The 24,978-nt window shown below is 35.0% G+C and overlaps 1 protein-coding gene across 1 annotated transcript in view; it reads right to left on the reverse strand.

The window, feature by feature from the left end:
- LOC143227382 (cell adhesion molecule 1-like) overlaps window positions 1-24,978 on the reverse strand; it is a 105,207-nt gene that overhangs the window by 37,795 nt on the left and 42,434 nt on the right. Inside the window, exon 2 of the mRNA XM_076458835.1 lies at window positions 18,933-18,983. Coding sequence (XP_076314950.1) covers window positions 18,933-18,983 — 51 coding nt within the window. The remainder of the gene's footprint in view (window positions 1-18,932; window positions 18,984-24,978) is intronic.

The raw sequence follows: 24,978 nt of genomic DNA on the forward strand, positions 1-24,978 counted from the left end.
AAGAAAGTATTATAAATAAATTATAAGACTCCTTCCCAGAGAGAGAAAATATTAGACGGGAAAAATAAATACAAACTTTCATTGTTTAAGTGGAAAGAGTACAGAGAAACGTGTCTTAAACCAAACCTTCATACATTGAATTGTATCATTTTGGGATAAAAATAGTAGATTTCCGTGGTAGTTAAGCAACTACGAAGTAACTATTTTCATATTAGATATTTATGAGAGTTGTTTCTTTCTTTGTTTTGTGTTTGAATTTCGTGCAAAGCTACTTGAAGGATATTTGCGCTAACCGTCCCTAATTTTGCAGTGTAAGACTAGAGGGAAGGCACCTAGTCATCATTACCTGCCACCAACTCTTGGACTACTCTTTTACAAACGAATAGTTGGATTGACCTCACACTATAACGTCCCCACAGCTGAAAGGACAAATATGTTTGGTATGATGTGGATTCGAACCTGCGACTTTCAGAATACGAGTCGACCGCCCTAAACACCTGGCCATCCCGGGTCAGAGTTGTTTGATATAATCAAAATAGATCGGATGGACAATTATGATATATATATTTCTGTACATAATGCAGATTATATATCAGAATGAAAATTAATCATCGGCTATCAGTAAAAGTATCTCAAATTAGTTGAAGCTGTTTCGTAATGATAAAGTAATGGATTCTGTCTTTATAGATATAATCTTGTTAAGTTAAAGCTATTCAGTGACGATGCACAACTATCTGTGCTGTGCCCACTACGGGTATCGAAGGCTGGTTTTTAACGTTATCACTTTTATCTTTTAACTTCACGTTTTTTAAAGCTCACTTGATTTCTGAAAGTTCAATTAAGATCTGATCGTGTTGATAGAGAGAAACTGCTGATGTCTTTAGTATAAGTGATATGAAACTGTGATTAAACTAAGGATGTGTCCATATTATGGGTTTAGAATTTCGATAAAAAACAGGATCTCTCGTATACCTAATGACATTGGAAAACAAAGGAATATGGATCAACATAGGACACCAGGACTGTTCAGAAAAGGTTCTGCAACAATTCGTATCCCAGAAATGGTAAACAAGGCCCAGCATTTGTAACAGGTTAGAATCTACTGTCATGGGTCAATGGTAAAGCCATCCGCGTACCACAAGCAACAATGTACAACATTATCAAGAAGAATCTCAATCTAGAAAAGCGAATCAAGACCCTTCCGTGACGTGTCCGTTTAACCAACGCATACCTAAAGCAACCAAAGAATGAATCAGGCCTTCATGATATTGAAGATATGCCGTTAAAATCGATAGGAGCAGCAAATATGGGTTTTTGGTCGCTCGACTCGATTAAAAAGATGTTAGGAAACCGTTGTACTTGTACACTAGAATGTACGCGGAGAAAAGTAGTATGCTTTGAATGTGACAGCTCTAATAAGGAGCTTTCTTAGAATGGAAACTTCAAGGCTATTGTCAAGTTGGGCGGGTGACAGAGAGAGTATGACTGAGAGTATCATGAACTATAGTAACGTGGTGATTATTCAAAGTCATTTTAACTTCACTACATTTAACTTATTTTGTCAGCTACTACTCACTTCCCTCTGTTTTATAATGCCGAATGTTAATACACACATAACAAATGTACAACAAGCAATTTTCTACTAAATTAGAGGAAGCCACTCACACACGACAGTCTCCTACACATATATCATCTGCATTTACCTTTCAACGTTGAGATGCACATGTTATTGTAGAGTTTAGAAAATGTCCAGCTGGGGAGCACTATTAATTATTTTATCCCTAGCGATGCGTTGAAATAGCACTTAAAGCATATCGGCCTCAGCATAGCCAGGTGGTTAAGGCACTCTACTCAAAATCTAAGGGTCGCGGGTTCGGATCCCCGTCACACCTAACATACTCGCCCTTTCAGCCTTGGGATAGTTATAATGTGACTCTCAATCCCACAATTCGTTGGTAAAAGAGTAACCCAAGAGTTGGCGGTGGGTGGTGATGACTAGCTGCCTTATCTCTAGTCTTACACTGCTAAATTAAGGACGGCTAGTTCAGATAGCCCTCGTATAACTTTGCGCGAATTTCAAAAAACAAACAATAACATATAAAATATATAAGTAAAAAATTTAAGCAGCAGTATAACCCTGGATGTATGCTCCAGTAACCTTGTCTGCTACAACTAAGCTATATTTGTAGTAACAAAGTTTTTAACACTTCAGTATCTCTCACGGAATTAGGACTAAATTTCAATGAAAGCAATTATAGACTAATAAAACATTTAACACAAAAATTGGGTTTGATTCACTATATTTGTTTGTACTATATTCAGAGTTCTAAAATCTTACTTTGTACGCTTCCAGTATCAAGTTTTGTATATATTACTATTATTTTTAGATAGAAAAAAAACGTTCAAGTGTTTTGGTGTAATCTTATTGCAGTGAAACATTCGACAACATCTAGTACGAAAAAAAAAATGCCCACACATCAAGATTTGATATTCTTTTCTCGTATGATATATATATATATATATACCTAGATTATATGTTTAATTATAGATTTTGTTCGACTCCACGAAAAATTGAAAAGAAATAACGTATTTGTACTCAAAGGATAATGAAAAAAAGGCTTTACCAATGTTTACCAAGAAAATTAAAAAAACAAAAAAAGTATGTAATGATTTTCTCAGAAAATCTTACTTTCCCTTATTTAAACAATCAGCGAAAAGATAGAAACATTCACAGTCAATATAGAAAGTCCTAAGGCAACTAGGGTTAGACAAGCCTGTATATGAAGATTCTCTATTAGGATAATAACATTTTCCTATTTCAAAACAAATACAAAAAAAGGGTTTTCGTTGAACGTGATGTACAAAAGTATTACCAAAAAATAGTGGACAGATATTGTAAAATCCATAAACCTATGAAATCACCTGCTGGACCTTCTTCATCGCGATTGATTTGAAAATACATTATCAAATCGAAAACAAGTGAACTTCTGGAACGAGTGAAAAATCATTCTTTTAAAATCAAGCGTGGTTATTGTAAAAATCGAATATAGTGAACGTCTTCCTTACTTTGTATTCATAACTTGTTCAGTGCATCAATCTACAGAAAACTGTCTAAACGGAAAACAGTCAAATAGATAACGTGTACTGAAAACCTAAACATTTTCAATGTTCGTCCAGTCATTTGGTTTTCTTAAGATTCATTCTTCCATCGTTTGCGCGTATTTACAACTAACTGTTCCATCAAACCACGAGGACATTCACTGCATAAAAAACTGAACAATTCTTTGATTTAAAAAAAAACAACAACAAATAAACTTGGGGTCACTGATTATGACTTTGTGTTGTGTACACTTGACAACGACGTCCTTTTTTATTTCTTATATCATTTCCATCAACAAATATATTTTTTTCAATCTACTGTTATAGGTATCTATGTACTAAACCTAGCTCTGACAAAAGTGTTTCTTCAAAGTTTTCAACTTCTAAATTAAAAACGAGATGAGAGAGTGGAAAGTAAGCCACATAGATCAAATCCATATTTTTAGATATTAGAACCAACAGAGAATAATTTGTTTATATTATAAAATCTATTTCTTTATAGTTGTTTTTCGTGTAGTAGTTTAATTTCGTTATACAATATCTGTAATAAAAGACTTGCACCGTGCATTGCTATTCGTTAGATCTGTTTATGGTATAATTCGATTTCACTTTAAACATCTAAAAATATCCTTTATTGCAAGAAGATACCTGTGAACAGCTTGAGCATTTGAAAACTTGTGATAATAAATGCGTAGCAAAGAAACATAATATTACTAAAGGACCTTTATATTATATCATCAATTACTTCTAGAGTTTCACATCTATGTGTAAGTTGTATGCACAACATTTATACTGAAATAAATACATTTTTTATTAACTGGAGAACCATTTGCCGATATTTCAAATTAAGACTAAACACTGTATTGGTTCGAAAGATTTCTGTAACCAGTTCACTGATCTAAAGTGGTTATCCCAGACTTCCCAATAACCAAAATATGTTTACCAATACTTGCACTGTTATACAGGATACTTAAACAATATTAGTGATAACGTGTTAAAAGGTCCTTCCAGTACCCACATTGTTATACAAAACACTTATACAATATTAATGATTGCAATGTTCTAAAGGCCCTACCAGTACCCCCATTGTTATACAAAACACTTAAACAATGTTAGTGATAGCATTGTTCTAATGGCCTTACCTGTATCCATACTGTTATACAGGACATTTAAACAATATTAGTGACAGCAATGTTCTAAAGGCCCTACCAGTACTCACATTGTTATACAGGAGTCTTAAACACTTTTAGTGACATCAGTGTTCTAAAGCTCCTACCAATAGCCACATTGTTATACAAAACACTTAAAAGTATTAGTAATAGTAATGTTCCAAAGGCCACATTTTGTATTTTTCAATTATTATATAATGCTAAAATTCACTTTCAATATTTTCTAATTAATTATTTCTTTGTACAAAAAGCCACTTTGAATACCAACCACAACAATTTTTTCAGTTGATCCCGTCAAGAAACATCAGTTAAATAATGAACTTTTTTGTACATACATAAGATCTCCTCGTTGTTTTAAAATATCAACATCTGTATTTTCTACAAGTCATATCCAAGAGACACTGATAACATCCACCAATATACCCTAAACAACAAGGACGAGATTTTTTGTGAAGTATTTTTGAACAGTCACACACACGCTGGTCTTACTGTGGCATATTAATCTTAAATGTGCTACTAGACGATCACTGCACAGTTAACTTTATAAGGTAGTTAATACTTAATGAACTATACACGTCGCTCAGTAAATTACATTTAAATAACTTTGTGGTTTATTTTGAAATTCGCACAAAGTTACGCGAAGGCTAGCCATTCCTAATTTAGCAGTGAAAGACCAGAAGGAAGGCAGCTAGTCATCACCACTCACCACCAACATTTGGCCTGATCTTTTACCAAAGATCTAATTCATCACTAACCTGAAAGATAATGTCATTTGTTTATTTGTTGGTTCATTGCATTGATTTAATGCATGTTTTATGACACCTGTTCACATTTATTAGTTTTTCAAATATAAAAAGAATTCAATAACATTTAAAGGTTTATAGACTTCACATAAGATTATAGATAAAGTTACTTAGGAGTACTTAATTAAACAAACAGTGGATTTTTTCCAGAGATAAATATTACAGTTATTTAAAAAAGTGATAACTTCTTTAACAAGACGCTGTATCGTGTATATTCACGCATCTGTTGTTGATTGCGTTGCATCATATATACACACACAACTGTCGTTGAAGTTCAAGATGTTGTATCGTGTGCAATAATGTTGATAATTACTATATTGTTTCTACAAAATTGTTAATTATCGAAGTTCTATCTCGTGTTACATCCTGTATGTCTATTGTTTTCTTTTAAAACGCTCCCGTAGTTAAAATTAACAGATAGGCTTGTTTCTAATTTGAGAAAAAACGTTTGTTCGAAAGTCACTAAGTAAATAAATAACCACCAAAGATTTAAATGCGATTTCTCTTTAAAGTCGAATCTCTTTATTTTAAACCTTCGCATTTTTCTACTTATTTATTCCTGTTTAAGATTACTGGTGACATTTTGAAACGTGAATGAAATTTTATGTGACTCTTAAGCTAAGCGGCCAGATTAGAGGCCCCTAAGTTCAGATATAACCTTCACTAGCTTGGAGCTGGTGATCACTAGCACCTGCCGCCTATTAATCGAATAGAAGAACTAACTGAAACAATTATAAAATTATATCGCCTCCACATCTAGGACATTTATGGCAACTCGTACGCTGAACCTTATGATCTAAAGTCCTACACGCCAGCCACGTAGCAACTCTCATGATTCTATTAAATATCAATGTATTTTAGGCTGATATGCGTTCCTTCTCACTCTTTCGTATAAACCAGTTTCAGTTTTTATTGGTTTATGAGATTAGCAATAAATTATGACGTCAACCCTCGAAACAGGCTGTAGATGAAAAAGCTAGTTGCAATATTGTTTTCCGTTTCGTTAACTCAAGTGTGATTCATAACACATTAAAACCAATACAGTAGCACAATGTAAAAACAAGACCAACTTTTCACTTCATTTCATTTCGATTAATTCATTCCTTTCTACTCCACAAACTTATTGTTCATGATATAAAGAATGCACTGCCTTGAGAAAGCTCGATACTTTGTATATTAAGAAGCTGAAACAAAATAGGAAGGAAAACTAACCAACATCAAAACCAATAAACCAGTTTAATTTAATTTGAAATAAAAATTTAATTAAAATAATTAATATTTTCGAATTTAACTTGTTACGATTAAAATGTCTTCATTGTTATAAGTTGTAATTTCGCCGTCATATAAATGATGCAACAATGTTATTAATACAATTATTTTTACTATATTTTTTGTTAGCCTGAAGATGACCAAAGAAGGTCGAAACATTTGTTCTCTACTTTAATAAAAGTTTAACAACTCGTACCAGCTGTGAGTAGATTGTTAAAAAACACAATAAAATCTTATTTTACTTAATCTCTTGCAAACAGTCGAGTCAAATATTATTGATTACTGTTTGTTTCTAACAAAAATTTGCTATCATGTACAAGCTGAAACAGTTACTAAAGCTTTCGCTAATTTTAGTACGACGCATAATCCTCTAACGAGAAACCATCATTGGTTTCAATCCAAGTTTTTTTAAAATCTGTAACCAATGACAAAGTGGTTGTTTTGTTTTTTTTAATATCTAGTCATTAGGTAATTGTGTTATGAAGAAAAACTAAACATTGCTGATGTTCGAAGATAACATTTACGATAAAATAATTTTTCTTCGAGATCGAATTTACGAAAACAACAAAGTGCAAACACTTCTTACCACGTTACGTACCAGATGTTACAGACTTCCCATAACATCCCAACCGACTGCTTGCATGTCAGGTCGTCACCTTAAATCAGAATTGATGAGTAACACTACTAGGATCTCAGAGTAATGTATTAAATCCGCTACATGTTCTAAAACATTGGTGAAGAGGAATGAAAAGAGTCCACGCTTTGGAGACAAAATCCAGCCCTTATTCACGGAAATTACTAAGCCTATTTAAAACGAATCGCTGTGCGAAACTAAATTTAAGGCTACAATGCTATTGCTTAACCAGCGAAAGTTAAAGATAAATTAATAAAAGTGTAAAATCTGTTGGTAATTTTAGAATTTAGACAGTTTTGATTTTTGGCTTTCACTAAACAGGGCCTCTTATTTTATGGTTAAAATATTTTAATATGTAAACACGTTTGTTTTAACAATCTGATAAATATCCGTTATAAATAAAACAACTTTCCGTACAATCTTCTAAAATTAGCATCCTATATTTTCAAAACTAGTTTTAATTAGTTAGTCCATTTGCAGTTAAAATTAATGTTTCTATAAAAACTACACAGCGCCATTATTTTGTGTAGGTTAAGTCTCAAGTACTTCATAATCTTGAGGAAAACAGTAAGTTTATACAAAACTACCAAACGTTATTCTTCAGTACATGTTAATAAGTCACAAGTACTTCATAATGTGACAAAACGGTAATTTTATACAAAACCATTAAATGTCATTGTTCAGCGTACGTTTTTAAGTCACGAGTACTTCATAATGCGATAAAACGGTAATTTTATACAAAACCATCAAATGCCATTGTTAAGCGTACGTTTTTAAGTCATAAGTACTTAATAACGTATTTTGAGAGATAATGAGATGGCGTGTACATTTATTATGTATTATTTGTTGTAAAAATATGTATGTTCTTAATGTATCAGAAGTTCTATGATCGACATTCTGTTTGATTTATTAACTCAATTCTATGTTTCCAGTTTATTGGTTTGAATTCTGCGCAAAGCTACACGAGGGCTATCTGCGCTAGCCGTCCCTAATTTAGCAGCGTAAGACTAGAGGAAAGGTAGCTAGTCATCACTATCCACCGCCAACTCTTGAGCTGCTTGTTTACCAATGAAGAGTGGAACTGACCGTCACATTATAACGTCCTGACAGCTGAAATGGTGAGTATGTTTGGTGTTACAGGGATTCGAACCAGCTACCCTCAGATTATGAGTCCAGCGCCTTAACCACCTTGCTATGCCGAACTGTTTCAAGTTGAAGCAGATTGTTTTAGTACAAGAAAATATTGCTTGAAATACAAACCCGTTTTTAATAATGAAGTGTTTGAAGCCTACTTGCTTGAATATACCTAATAGTATAACAACTGCGAAAGACACAAACGAACAGATTTATCTGATTTTATAATTTACTGACTTAATTTGCATTTATTGCGATCAAGGATTAAACCATGAATGCGAGACATATTCATTGTTTGCACGTGACTTGATTTGGAGTGTAACGCTAGAAACTGGGTATCAACACATTAGGTGGACACATAATATATAGTCCTTTGCGAAGCTTTGTGCTTAGATACGACAAAGAAAAACATTATTGATGTTTATAAAAACAGCTAAATGACACATTACTCCATTTAGAATTACGTTAGAGTAATTTCATTGAAACGTTTTCAAAACGTTAGTATAGTATATTGTTTAACGAAGAAATAAAATAAAAGTCCACACAAACTCAACTGATAAATAAACGAAACAAGAAGTTCGAGTTTATCACGAACAAAATATTTTACTTTTATTTTATACAGATATGAATCTGTAATTTAATGAGCGTGTGTCTGACACCGTATCTGTCATTCTTCTCAAGGTAACTATAATTGTCAGGTGGTCAAATTGGAACATTGTTAAACGCCGTGACATACCAATTCAGTTTAGGCCTAGTGTTTTAAAACTTCGCCGTTACTTAGGTTGGGTATTGCTGAAGTGACGTCATCAGGCCAGCAGGGTGTGTGATTTATACTGTTTACAACAATTTCAAACGGCACTTTACATTAACGTGTTACATTTCACATTTTTCGTCTCTAGTTACTGCAATAATACCAAATAATAGATTGGTGATGTCGAGAAAACCCACTTGTAGAGAAATATATATGCAAAAACGGCTCGTTTGGGTTGATTCAAACATCTAACACCGCCCTCTACATTCCGACACTCAGTTACACAACCCCTTCCAAACATGTGGTCAGCTTCCGGTCAGTCACCTCTCTCTTTCTTTGTGAACCTGACGATGACCGAAGAAAGTCGAAACGTTGTTCGCTCTTCTACGTAAGATATTTTCTCAACCCACACGAGCCGTTTTTGCATATATATTTCAAATAATAGATTACTAGTATTCTTCGAAAACTTGGACTTTTAGCCATATACGAAGTCACCAACAAAAAACGAAGTAATTTATAAGTGGGACATTTCTTTCGTCCCAAAAGATACCGTGATGTCTCAACTTCAAGCTCGTTAGGAATGCAATACTTATTCATCAAACTTGTCTTTGGTATTCCATCTTCTTCTCTTTTAACACATAAGATGATAATGTAAAGAAACATCATAATAATCGTGTTAACGTTGTTCGTTCTTAACCCGTTTACATTTGTTCTCCGTCTTATAGCCTTTTCTTTCCTTTTTTTATCAGTTTAAGTCAGCTTTGCTCAAATTAGCGTAGTTCCTATCAAAAAAGACAATAGAAACAGAAGTGTCTGTATTAGGAGACAACGGAGGAGCGAGTAACCATCATTTACTAACAATACTAATGTGTTGTTGGTTGGTGACTTTAAATTGTTGTGATAGAAGAAAATTATTTATTAAGTGCCTGTCTAATGTCGTATTGTTGGTTGGTGACTTTAAAAATGTTGTGACACTAGTAAACCATTATCTAGGTCTCTCTCATGTCGAACAGTTGGTTGGTAGCTTTAAATTGTTGTGATACAAGTAAATTAGTTACTGTGTCTCTAATATCGTATTGTTGGTTGGTGGCTTTAAATTGTTGTGATACAGGTAAACTATTTACTAGGTGTCTTTCCGATGTCGTATTGTTCGTCAGTGACTTTAAATGTTGTGAATAATTTCAATACACCAGTAAGCGAACAACTTTTTACCTGTCGTGAAATGATAAAGAATTATTTAGTGTTTCTTCCAAAGAAAGTGTTTCAAACCTTTATTCTCTGATTAACGCTGCTTGCTTAAAAGAAAGGGGGTTAAAAATTCATTAACGCTAAAGAATATTTTGGAAATAAAACTCATCTTGTATAATGTGTCTCAGCAGTACGTTTGAAGCCTTATAAGACTACAAACCTGTCGTAGTCACAATACAAAAACCCCATTATACAGTGTTCTACTTAACTCCAACGCCTAAAGTGTGCTCTCGTTTTGCCACAAAGTTACCTTTAGAACACTGCTTTAGAAACTTTTTAGTAAGAAGATATTTATATAATTACTATCTGAGTGTTGCGGGTTCGAATCCCCGTTACACCAAACATGCTCATCTCTCCAGGCGTGCGGGCGTTAAAATGGGACGGGCAATCCCACTATTCGTTGGTAAAAGAGTAGCTCAAGAGTTGGCGGTGGATGGTGATGACTAGCTGCATTCCCTCCAGTTTTACACTGCTAAATTATGGACGGCTAGCGTAGGTAGCCCTCGTGTAGCTTTGCGCGAAATTCAAAACAAACAAATAATATTAATCGTGTTCCAGCCTTTACAAAAATAACATAAGTGTGGTTTCCTGTTTATGCCCAGGAAATCAGAACTTTAAAAATAGTTTCAACATTATAGTTTCATCATTGATTTATGGCATGCATGTGACGTAGTACGTATAGAGCATGTTAAATGCATTTTGTCTTTATTATGTGTCAGAACAGCCAAATAACAGTGAAATATATCATTTGAGATATCAATACAGCCTTTAAAGGTAATTTTGTGTATTATTTTGTCCCACACACAAAAGAGTTATTTTTGATTGTTATTTTCTATAATTACAGTTGTTACAATAATTACAATTGTTACACACTTCTTATTTTTGGACTGATCGTCTTGATACTTGAAGAGAATAAATCAGACATCACAAGTTTAACACAAGCTAGAGGTAAAATTATCGTGAAATTGAAGTGGTTTTATGCTATTTTTATATTTCGACTAGAAAGCAGTTATGAAGCAGACGTATGTGAAATTGACGTCTTTCTTGCAATTCTACAGGGGTCATACTTCAAAATGTTTCGCAAAGTTATGGGTTTGGGCCTGAAACTTTTTATATTTCGACCAACACAGAATATACTATGCACAAATATATCCTACAAAACATCCTATTAGACATAGCTATAGCTGATATATATTTGTGCCTGTCTTTCATATATTCAGAAGTCAAAATTAAAATCAGATTGGTAATAAGTGTAATAAGGAACTACGAAGCTAGAGGCATTGACTACATATGTAAATGTTGAAAGAAGTTGCATACTCCGCATTAAATAACAAGTCCTATTTGTCCCAACATTACATATAAAGTTCTTGTATTTAGTATGCTTCAATAAATCTTTCTTAGAAATAACTTTCAATGTTGATACCGTGTTTAAGAGTCAAGCCCTCTGTGATGCTGTTTCTTTTCCCTATCTTCTGCCTTCAATGTTGATACCGTGTTTAAGAGTCAAGCCCTCTGTGACGCTGTTTTTTATCCCTATCTTCTGCCTTTAAATAAATTTAATTCTCTTTTAAGATTTGTTTGTTTTTAGCTTCAGATTGAGAGTCAAACGCCCTAACCATTTGGCTATTTTAAGGATCTTATCAAATAATGGCACCCATTTCAATTGGTTTCCTTCCTAGCTTCTTTCTGCTTCTTCAGATCATGGAAAAGTTATTCCAATTTCACAGTTGTTTACCTCTTGGGAGAATTAGCTAAAACTGACTTGATATATAAAACAAATTATGGTTATTTATAGGTGTACAGGTTTAGGCGTGGCCTAGTGATTGGCGTATTCAGGCTGTAAATCCAAGGATTAATGGCTCATGTCCCACTGCAACACAACTTCGCTCTGCTCTATATGACTATGGATATGTTGTAAAGAATTACGACCATCCCCCCATTATTCACTCAAAAAACATAATTCAAGAGTTAGCGATGGGAGCTGTTGACTAGTGCGAGTAGTAGTGCTATTGACTAGTGTTAGCAGTAGGTGCTGTTAACTAGTGTTAGCTCTGGCTATTGTTGACTGGTGTTAGCGGTGAGCGCTATTGATTAATGTTAGCGGCGGCTGCTGTTGACTGGTGTTAGCGGTAAGCGCTGTTGACTACTGTTAACGGTGAGCGCTGCTGACTAGTGTTAGCAAGTGGGTGCTGTTGACTAGTTATCTTCTTTATAATATATCGCTTTAAAATTAGGAATATTTTGAAGCTAGCCATTTGTATAGTTACACGCGAAAAATCTGAAACGAACTAATTATAAGGTGGAGTCGTTACGAGACTTGAAATGGGCTGGAGATCTAGGGCGCTGGACTCGCAATTTACGGCTCAAGAGTTTGAGTCCCGTCACCGCACACGCTTGTCATTTCAACCGTAAAGGCATTGTAACGTATCGGTAAATCCCATTATTAAAATAGGTGAGAGTAAAAGAGTAGCCTAAGAGTTAAGAGTTGGCGGTGGGTGGTGATGACTAGCTGCCTTCCCTCTAGTCTTACACTGCTAAATTAGGGACGGCTAGCACAGATAGCCCTCGAGTAGCTTTGTGCGAAATTCCAAAAAACAAAAACAATGTATTGGATCAGTTTAGGTGATTCTGAAAAGAAATCCTCAAACTTGTACCATTGTTTTTTTTAGTCTTGTGCGAAGCTTTATTTATTTCTAATTTTTAATCCCGAGGCGAATTCAACTTCTTACATTCTAATTAATGTTATGACTACTTCTAACTTCAAAATAACTCTGTTTTAATTTAACAACGAATTTTTGCTTATTCAATAACTTAGCTCAGAAGGAACCAACGTCCCAGTTGTTAGTACGAAACTTTAAATTATTATAAATTAAAAAACTTCCGAGTGAATTACTCAAACGTTTTCGGGCCACACTAACATTACAAGAGAATAAACTGATACTTATTTCTAATTTCATGAAACATATCACACTCAAAATTTACTAATATTTGCCTAATTGAGGTGGCGCTACTGTTGTTTCTTCAGTTCCCTATTCGCTGCCTTAGAAGATTGAAACAAAAAATTATTTCTATGAGATGGTGCCTCTAAAGTTAAACACAAGAAAAAATAAAAGATAAATTCAAAACGATAAATTTTGCCTTTAGTGGGTTTATCTCAAGATAAAGCTCCATAGGTTTTGTTTTTGTTTGTTTGTTTGTTTTTAGTTTTAAATTATACATACTTGGCGACTTGACTTTATTTAATTCGACAGATAATAAAATCTCATGAGGCTAACACACTAAACTACCTTATTAACCTCACATTTATTTGAATAACAATTCGCCAACGTAATTAGTAACCAAGACAAGAAATGATTTACTAAGAGTTTATTTTTGCATGTCTTATTCGCCAATGTTTGTTTTTCGTTACTGACAAAACTTAACGTTTGAACTTATTATACAAAGATCACAGACTCAATTATTGAAGCACTGGTATTTATTTGTTTCGAATTATCTAAATACTTGCAGTCTTAGAGAACTAGTACATATAACTCGAAGCAAGCTACTACACTAGGTGAATAATAAACGTTTACTTAAAATTAAGTCTTTGTAACATCAATATTTTGTATGAATCTGAATCGGTTTGTTTGTTTCTTTTTTAACTTCGCGCAAAGATACATCAATGCTGTCTGCGCTAGCCATCCCTAATTTAGAAGTGTAAGACAAGAGGGAAGGTAGCTAGTCAGCACCACCCACCGCCATGTCCTGAATTGGTATATAAATGGATCCTCTGATATAAATTCAGCTAATAAGAACAGTTCCCACGAGATGTGATATGTCCTGAAACAAATCTGTGAAACTTTGGAATGTATATTGCATACGATTTACAAATACATTAATAACACCCATTACCTAATTTCTATGTTTCTGGACCTCTAACCTAATAGTCTGCAATTGACAATGGAACTTAAATAGATCCGTCGTATATACTTACACATTAAATAAGTCTAAATATAACTTATATTTAGAAATTCAGAAATTAATCCACGCGCAACTGAATCCTTATAATTGGAAATTTCTTATTTAAATGATCCCTCGATAGGAACTTATTGTGATTATTTTAATCGAGCAATTTAAAATTTAAATACGAGAAAATATTGCACGTGATAGTTTCGTTTAAAAGACACATTAAATTTTAACTCAGGCAAATCTCTTTCTTAAATAGTGTTAAAGTAAGTTGATTTTATGAGGTTCTTGATTAATTAGTTGATCTGTGCAAACAAAATACTGGTTCATAATTAATTTACGATATTTGTCTGGATCACTCTGCCTTAAAGTCCAAGAGAAATATTCGGTACTTATAAGGACTTGATAGATACATTTAAATAAGTGTCTCAAGTCTATTAGTTTGTAGTAAAGCACAAAGCTACACAAATAGGCTATCTGTGCTCTGCCCACTGCTGGTATTGAAACCCAGTTGCTATAATTGTATGTCCACAGTCCTGCCGCTGAGCCACAAAGGATGTTTTAAATCTCTATGACCTATTTGTGTTCTCAACATTTAATTTTGTGTAATCGTATTCGAGAAGGACCATCATATTACTACAAGAAACCAATTCGTTTTTAATTTTCAGTCACCATTCACGTATTCATTTCCTAAAACAATAATGTTAAAAAAATTGGATTTTCAAATTACACACAAAACGATTCTCGCTCTTTTTTTTCTTTTCCTAACATCGTATTACTTTAATGAAATTCATTAAATTGAGTTTGGTGTATTTCAACTAGCTCAAACTTACATCTTCACCGCTAGCAGTATTCCAATTACCGTAGCATTTTGTTTTCGTACCATAACATGACATCAAGGAACCTTTTCGTCCCTCTAAGCCGTTCTGAACAGTAAGTTACATTTAACTCTAAAAATCTCAAAGTCAGTCCTCATAATTGAAATAGTAAGAGAGCTTTTCTTAAACTCCCATAAATTACCGACATCCATCGCATATATCTCAAGGCAACTTGTCCTAAAGGCCAACTACCCTGTTAGAAAAACCAAACCGTTATAGATGATGATGACTCCTACACTGTCATAGTTTATTCTTGTATCCATTAGTCCTTACGTTTTCAGCAATAAGTACGAAGTAAAAGATGATGCAAGAGCAAAATCAATTCCCTTAAACATTCACTACGTTTTAGTTCAAGAAAAACATTTTCATAGATCTTGACCTGTTACTGTAGGACAGTCGTTCCATTCCAGATATCATACTGTCTAACCAATGACATTATAACCTCTTTCTGTAGATATAATGTTAATTTCTATTTCTTCTGCCATTAGTAACACTGCTTTGGAGACTGATAAACCACAACACCAAGATCTTTTTCTTCCATAGCACAGTTAAGATTACTTCTATCAAAAAGTTATACACAATTTAAATTACGGTTTCACACACGCATTACAGTTATACCTCAAAATAAAATGAAAATGCCCTTTGTTGGATTAATTTCTTAGAGTAAGTTACAAACCACAAAAGAGTAAAACGCATATAAAGACGTTCTAATATATTTTATCCAGTCCAAAGGCAGTAAGGTCTAGCATGGACAGGTGGTTAAAGGGTCGCGGGCTCGAATTCTGGTCACATCAAACATGCTCGCCCTTTCAGCCGTAAAGGCATTATAAAGTGCGGTCAATCCCACTATTCGTAGGTAAAAGAGTAGCCCAAGAATTGTAGGAGGGTGGTAATAACTAGATACCTTCTCTCTAATCCAATGGTTCTTAACCTTGTTGGAGGTACTGAACCCCGGAAGTTTCGTATTTGCATTCACTGAACCCTTCGTAATTGGAAAAATAAAATATGATTTTTTTCAAATTCAAAACATAAGTAGATATTTTATTAGTGCACAAAATGAACCGTGCATCAGTTGCACACAATATCACTGTGTTCAAAGAACAAAACCAACAAAATATGAATTTCACACAAAAACAAAAACATAACCCAATGAATATTTACTGCAAATCAACGTGACTTTTGCTGTTGTATTTCAGAGACAAGTTCAGAAATGCGCGGGTTCACCTTGGCAATTGCCACTCTCATATTATTTTCGCAACAAAGATTGTTCCTTTTCTTCGTTTTTATGTCTGCCATCCTCGAAAAGAATTGCTCGCAAAGATACGCTGTAACAAGTGGTATGAGTATCTCAAGGGCTTTCTTAGCAATGAGAGGGTACGCTACGATTTGGTGACACCAAAATGTTGAGAGCGTTGTTGTTCTCAAAAGTTGCTGGTAAACCTGGTTTTGCTGAAATTCAATGATTTCTTCGAGGTATTCATCATTGACATCTGCTGTCGCAACACTAAACGTGAACGGTTGTTTCACCCATGCTGGATATGACTCTCTGGTGGGGAAGTATCCGTCGAGAGACTTTGCGAGCTCATCTAAGTGTATGGCAATTGCTTGCTTCAGTTCCCCGGGTACAGAAATGTCTCCAATTTCAGACACATCTTCGATCTTACTTACACAGTCGTCCAGCAGGAGAAAGTTTGCAAAGTTATCATTCTCTGTTTGTCGTTTCCATAACGGTAGCTTTTTTTGAAAAGCCTTCAGGTTTTCTTCCGCTTCAATAATGTTGACTCCACCGCCCTGCATCCGTTGATTGAGAGCATTGAAGATATCGGCAATGTTCGCCAAAATGAGAATGAACTCAGATTTTTCGAAGCAATCTGCCTGACAATGTTGATTCTCACGCAAAAACAGGGCTAATTCCACACGCATGGCAAAAACACGATTCAGCACCTTTCTCCGGGATAACCAACAAACGTTAGAATGGTACAGAAGTACCTCGAATTCAGAGCCTATTTTAATACACAGCTCTTTGAAGATGCGGTGCTTCAGGGCACTATTTCGCACAAAGTTCACTCATTCCAATAATTACAAGGTTCTTGTTGCCAACGCATGCCTGTGCAAAACACAGTGTGTTACAATGATGTGTGGTGCATCGACTTTCACCAGCGCACCAAAACCAGAGTTTCATCCCAGCATGACTGGAGCTCCGTCCAAACAAACTGCCGAAACCATATCCCACGAAAGATCGTTGTCTCTGAAGAAGTCATCCACAAGTTTCTTTACGTCGGCTGCCTTAGTTGTTGTTGTAAGAGGTTTACAAAATAAAAATAAAATATTTTATCTCGTCGTTCATCACATAGTGCACGAATACAACAAGCTGGCTTGGATTGGAAACGTCGGTGGTCTCGTCGAGTTGAAGGCTGAATTCTGCTGGGCTTGAAATCAGATCTGCAACTACTTGAGCCAAGATGTCATCGCTCATGTCATCTATTCTGGTGCTGATGGTGTCATTTGAAAGAGGAATTTGGAATAACTTATTTTCAGCAGCTTCTCCCAGCATGATATTTGCCATCTTCAATGCAGCTGGTTTTACGAGTGCTTCACCAATGGTGTATGGTTTGCCCTGCTTTGCGATCAAGTACGCAACCTCGTACGATGCTGTGAGGATCGGTTTGTCGATGGGAACAAAGCCGAGAACAGGCAAACTAGCCTTTTCATCGAACCTGGCTCTCTTTACCTTGAATTCAGCAAGCGTTGTGTTCTTGTATTTCCCATCTCCATGCAGCTTTAGGGAGTGATCTCTTAGTTTTGCCGATGCTAGACTAGAATTGCTCGACTTGGCATTGCAAGTTATGGATTGAGGACGTTGACTACCATCATGTTCCGTTATACACGTGAATTCATATTGTATGTATTCGTCGGACCACTTTCTGTTTTTGCTCGACATAGTTAGTATGAAGGAATTGAAAGATTAGGAAAAAAAATCACAAATTACGCACGATTACTACAGTCACAAGTCGACTGTTAAGCGCACGAAGTTCCCTGCAGCACAGATATTAAGGCCAAGTGATGTGACGTGATCAGCCGCAGCCAATGATGGCCAAGTGGAGCATGACGTCACGAATCATACGAGTGGGGTGAACGGAACGGACACACACACAGTGTGTGTGTTTTGACCTCCGCCGAACCCCTCAAACTGATTCACCGAACCCATGGGGTTTGATTTATCTCAGGTTAAGAACCACTGCTCTAGTCTTACACTGCTAAATTAGGGATGGCTAGCGCAGATAGCCCCGGTATAGCTTTGCGCGAAATTCAAAATAAACAAACAAATCAAAGACAATGAAAAGTTTGGAACTATTTTCTAAATTTTGGTTATGTTTTAATAAATTAACAATGTTCGTTTGTTTAATACACTTTACGATAACATAAATATAATACTTGATATACTCTCGCAGGTTCCCCAAAAGTGGTCTGTTTCAAGAGTAACTAAAACCAAAATTAAGAATAAGAAATGTTTTATTTCTTGCTTTTGAAGTTCATTTGTCAAGTTGTGTTGTAATTTACAGAATGCATACTTTTCTCGTGATTCATGGCATACGCACGTTTCACTGAAGCCATCAGAGTACAAACTGTAATGTGAAACGTCTTTTATGTGACGTCTACTAATTGATCGACGGCCAAGCAACTACTGTATAATTGTACGAGTTGTTAAAAAAAGTAACCCTTCCAGGCAGCCTTCAGTGCTCTTTCGTGTAAAATATTAACACAGTCTAATCTGATAACAATGTATTTAGTTTAATTATATTACCACAGAGAAAACTTTAATCTACTTATTCCCAAAAATAACGTTTGTTCTCTCTCACACTCGTCCGTAATCATAAAGTTACTAGGAGTCCCATGGGACCTTTTATTTTGTTTCATTTTGTCCGATTTGATAAATATTTTTACTGTTGTTTTGCGCTCTTTAAGACAAAGCTGAGGAAATAAATTAAGAGCGTTCCTTACCTTGGGATTCGTCAAAGCTCACGGGTGTTCGAAGTTTTATTCCAGATGAATCTGAAAATGGAAAATCTGCTTTTTTCAGTACTTCATTTCTATATGTAATAAACACCAAATCACAAATATTAAATTAGAAAACTCCAACATTCAGTTTAAAAAGTGCTTGGGAAGTTAATCTAAAATGGTAAAACGACAACAGTTTAGTTTATAATTTTAAGATAAATGACCAAAACAGTTATCTTTATATGTTAATTGGATTCCTTTTTTTTTTCAAATAATGTATAAAAGTGACTTATGTACAAAAAAACAAGCAACTCTTTCTTGAAGTAAATAAGTAACTAACAATAGATTTTCCTTTCCAAATGGATTTTGAGATTTGAGGAAACCAATATTTTATATACTTTTGGTTTAGTAACTGTTTCATCTACGTACGATTAACCTCTCTTTTGAAAACTATTGTTGTAGTTTTTATTTCACAAAATCAGTTAATTTGTTTGTTGAATTTCGTGAAAAGCTACTACTAGAGGGCTATCAGTACTAACAATTCCAAATTTTGAAGCGATAGCCTGGAGATAGACAATTAGTCAATGTACAAGCTCATACTCCAGCCAAATACTGGCCTAATCTTGTACTAACGAAAAATGGGATTGACCATAATATTGTAACGCCACCAAGACTAAAGAGTGAGCAATTTTGGTGACGAGAGATTCGTACTCTTAATCCACAGATTGCCAGAGCCAGACGACCATCATGCCAAACCATGCCTAGCAAACCAGTCATGAAACATTTTGACATAAACATTTCAAAGTATCTGGGAAATATTATTTAAGACTAATTAAAAACTTCATTGTTGAGATAGTTGCATCATTGCAACAAATACAGAACAATAAAACTCTCTTTACACTCCAACATTTCGCCATTTCGGCTTCAAACGGGCTAATTAATAAAAGAACCTCATGGTTGGAAAATGTAGTTCGATAACCAAGATGTTTATATTCGTCCAGTATACAGTTACAGATATTGTTCCAACCATGCGTAGTGTTGCTTTGGATAAGTGTTATCCGATAAAAATTCCACAGAATGTATGGAAGCTTTATATTTAACGGAACGATCCAATATAACAAAAAGTTCATTTATACTGAACGCAAATTTTTAACGGATGCATAGTCATGGCGAACTTTCATGGGATAATTAGAAATTAATTATATATTGTAAACTTAATTATTATGCTCAACACTCAATTAACTGTAATTTGTAGCTACCGAAAGTTCTAATTAATTCATGTCTCTCAGTACTTCGTTTACGGTATTCTTAATCAAGACACAAAGTTCGATTTTTTGAGCAATGTTAACAAGAATAGCCTTAAATGTAACTTGAAACAGCTATGGGTCACAATGCAAATTCAAAAGTCTGATGGTTAGGGTACTTGACTCGCAACCTGCGATTCACAAATTTGAATCCCGTCACCGAATGTTTATACTCTTAGCCGTGGGGGCAGTTTAATGTCATAGCCAATCCGACTTTTCGTTGGTAAATGAGTTTAAGTTCAGTGGTACAGACTAGCCACATTCTTTCCAGCTTCTCAGTTCTAAATTGATTAGAACCAGCGAAGACAACCCTCAAGTAGCTTTACACAGAACTCAACAAACAAACAAGTTAAGGATATTTCTAACGTATTGTCATTTGGCACTCAGATATTATTTTGTATTTTTAATTTTTAGTATTTGAGTCGCCTTACTATATCCGTAAATCTGTACTAGAAAAAAATAAACAAAAAGTAACTGCATGTGATTGGGCTTGGAGGTACCCTGTATATTATGCGCAATATTGCGTAAATGTTATCATCGAACCTGTAAAATTAGATCCTGTGTTATACAATTGTGATCTAAGTATTTTATCTTTATATAATTTACTAATATTTATAATTGAACACGGTATTCAGGGTTAACGACGGTGGTCAGGTACTTTGCACGGTTTACTATACCTAAGCCTATTTGTTATTGCTTCTTATTCCAGATTCTTATATACGTATGACAACAGACTTCTATAATAAAGTTAACTAAACAAAAACTTTACTGTTGAATATATTACCTCATATTAACCATTGCTTCATAAGTTATCGTTAAATTGAAATAAAAATAATAGAAAAAGTAAATAAAGTATTGTTTGTTTTGAATTTCGCGCGAAGCTACTCGAGGGATATCTGCACTAGCTGTCCCTAATTTAACAGTATAAGACTAGAGGGAAGGCAGCTACTCATCACCACCCACCGCCAACTCTTAGGCTACTCTTATTACTAACGAAAAGTGAGATTGAGCGTCACAGTATAATGACCCCACGGTTAAATGGGCGAGAATGTTTGATATGACAGGAATTCGAACCCGCAACCTTAAGGTTACAAGTCGAGCTCCCTAACCACCTGGACAATTCGGGCTAGTGAAATATTGGGCACATGATTATAAATATTATGGTTCTAAGACTTCTATATGTTGAAACTACTTCACTTTACAGTTTATATATATAAATATTTTGGAATAGAGAAATATTAAAACCTCTTAAAAATATAAAGCGTGTTTTGTTAAATTAATTAACGAAAGTGTTAAGTTACTTGCGTAAAACATTTATTAGCTTCCATTGCGAACTTCGAATCTTAACAATATATATATATATATAATAATATAAGCGATATATACACTTATAACGTCTGTTGCTCTTGCTTTTAACACTCCTACGAAAAGTGGGCCCTAATAGGCCCCAGAGCAACTTGAAAAGGTTATTAATATTAGGCTAATAATTTTGTATTTAAATGAAATTGCTATTTAATTTGATTTCATTTCATTAAATGAAATGGCAATTTAATTTAAATACAAAATTATTAGCCTAATATTAATAACCTTTCAAGTTGCTCTGGGGCCTATTAGGCCCCACTTTTCGTAGGAGTGTTAATAGACTTTTTCTTCAAACTGTCAACGCTCGTGTCGAACGCACTTTCCGATTATTCGATATTTTAATGTTAGTTTCTGATCATTTCGTTGTTTAATATTTAATCTCTAGGTATCGCATATTCGACTACGTCCTTTATATTTCATACTTGTTTTTATTGATATTATTTTTAAAACCATTCTCCTATTAAAAAGTCCCCCCACCCCATTGTGACAGCGGTAAATTTACAACAGTAAAACCCAAGATCGGATTCAAACTCACGACCCACAGAATGCGAAATGAGTGGTTAACAAACTAGTAATGACAACGTATTTCATTTCAACGTATCTGTGGAATATTACTGGTGAAATAATTTGTTGTTCAGAACGTTGCATTACTGTGACAAAACCTGAAAAACAACAACCTTCACTCTCAGGATAATAATAATAATAGTAATAATAATAAAAATAATAAATACATTTTATATCAATCACTCGGGGCCCGGCATGGCCAAGCGTGTTAAGGCGTGAGACTCGTAATCCGAGGGTCGCGGGTTCGCTTCCCCGTCGCGTCAAACAGCGTCCTTTTATCTGTGGGGACGTTATTATGTGACGGTCAATTCCACTATTCGTTGGTAAAAAGAGTAGCCCAAGAGTTGGCGGTGGGTGGTGATAACTAGCTGCCTTCCCTCTAGTCTTACAATGCTAAATTAGGGACGGCTAGCACCGATAGCCCTCGAGTAGCTTTGTGCGAAATTAAAAAAAAAAAAAACAACAAATATCAATCAGTCGAGGCCCGGCATGGCCAAGCGTGTTAAGACGTGCGAGTCGTAATCTGAGGGTCGCGGGTTCGCATCCCAATCGCGCCAAACATGCTCGCCCTTTCAGCCGTGGGTGCGTTATAATGTGATGGTCAATCCCATTATTCGTTGGTAAAAGAGTAGCCCAAGAGTTGGCGGTGGGTGGTGACGACTAGCTGCCTTCCCTCTAGTCTTGTACTGCTAAATTTGATGGGCGAAATTCAAAACAAACCAAGAATATCAATTTTCTACACACTTAGACTTTAGTAACTTACCAAACTCATACATGCTGCTAAAAGTAAACATGATTCATAGGCACAAGATATTAGGTGCATTTATCACTATAGGTTAATATTGTGAGTTGTAAGGCACTAAAAATAAAAAAGATATATGTTATAGTTTTAGCCGATATCTAGCACAGATAGCCCTCAAGTAGCTTTGTGCGAAATTCAAAAACAAACAAACAATCAATCAGTCGATGTTTCGTCGTTGTAGGCTCATCCTAGTTTAGGAACAGTAGACAGCTTATTGTCCCTTTGATGTAAAAAATGAAATCTCTTAGCATGCATAGTTTTTTACCTTGTTTTCAGTATATTTTTATACGTATTTCATTATACGTATATAAATCTAATCTACAGCTCAACACATTACTGTCAAACTCTCTTCTTCTCCAAGTTATTAATTTTTTCCTTCATGAAATCTTTATTCATAGCTTATAATCTTCACCGCAGAATTATGGTGGTGTGACATCAAATCCCTGTATTTTCAACACCAATCCCTCTGGAGTTTTAACTTAAAGCTGTGATGGATCAGGTTACAACGAATTTGATAAATCATGGCATGAATATTTTAGTGCAAATGATCGATAATCAATAAAAACTATTGCACTGCCCTTACTCTGCACACTGATTAAAATTACTGCGTCGTCTTCACCACCGTTTCTATTTTCGTAAAATATATGCTCTAGTTACCTCCATAATTTGTTTGGAGCTACAGTCGATATTCAGACTCCTCTGAGTGTTACAGTTTTACGTCTGTTTACATCATATCATCCGACCTCTTAAACTAATCGTCCATCACAGTCAGTCTTAACATGTGTTTGTTTGTTTCTTTTTGAATTTCGCGCAAAGCTGTACGAGGGTTCTCTGCGCTAGCCCTCCCTAATTTTGCAGTATCAGACTAGAGGGAAGGCAGCTAGTCATCACCACCCACCACCAACTCTTGGGCTACTCTTTTACCAACGAATACTGGGATTGATCGTAACATTATAACGTCCCACAGCTGAAAGGGCGAACATGTTTGATGCGACGGGGATTCAAACCTGCAACGCTCAGATTACGAGTCGAGTGCCTTAACCACCTGGCCATGCCGGGCTTTTAACATGTGTTACCTGATAAAAAAAAATTATTTTCTCTCTGTTGGCTTCCGTTTACAATTTATAACTTTTAAAATCTGATGGTTATTTATACCGCAACAGTGAGAACAGATATTACGACGGTTTTTGAACGCTAAACAGTAGTCAATGTTACACCATCTGTTCTGTTCTCACTGTAGGTATCGAAACCATATTGTACAGTTCTAAATCTTTAGAGTTGCGGTTGTCCCACTAGGGAGTTTGTTCTCTGTCAACTACAAGTATCGAAACTCAGGTTTTAGCTTTGTAAGTCCGCAGACATACCTATGGGCCACTAGAGGGCTAATAGGATGATAATTTGTGTACACAAAACAATAATATATTTATTTGTCATCAAGCACAAAATTTCACAATGAGATATCTGTTCTCCGCCAACCACGGGGGTCGAAACCTGGCTTCTAAAGTTATAATTATTGTTGAGCCGCTAGGAGACATAGTAGTATAATCAAACCTTATGACGTGAACCTAATATCAAAGCTTTGTTATCTAAGAGTTCTGTTTATAATTTATAGAACAGTATGTATTGAGCCCTTATACCGAGCAAAACAGCAGTACGTACTCTGTATCGAAAACTACATAATGAAGAACAAAAAACACCACATAACACTTTTTTCTACATTAATGCGTCTGAAATCTTAAAAGTTGCGTGAGATATGCATTACCATTAAATTTTCGTTACACACTACGTTAAAATTATTTTACGACTATTTTACAAGAAAGTTCTTATAATAACTCTCTGTTAACTTACCAGTAGCAGCAAGTATCAATATGTTACGTTTGTACACAAGTTATTCGTTTTTATAGGTTAGCATGGGCTGGTAGTTAGGGTGCTTATGTCGCAATATGAGGATCGCGGGTTCGAATCCACCAAACATGCTCACCCTTTTAACTGTGATAGCTTTATAACGTGATGGTCC

Source organism: Tachypleus tridentatus, chromosome 9, assembly GCF_004210375.1.
Source record: "Tachypleus tridentatus isolate NWPU-2018 chromosome 9, ASM421037v1, whole genome shotgun sequence".
Taxonomy (NCBI): Eukaryota; Metazoa; Arthropoda; class Merostomata; order Xiphosura; family Limulidae; genus Tachypleus; species Tachypleus tridentatus.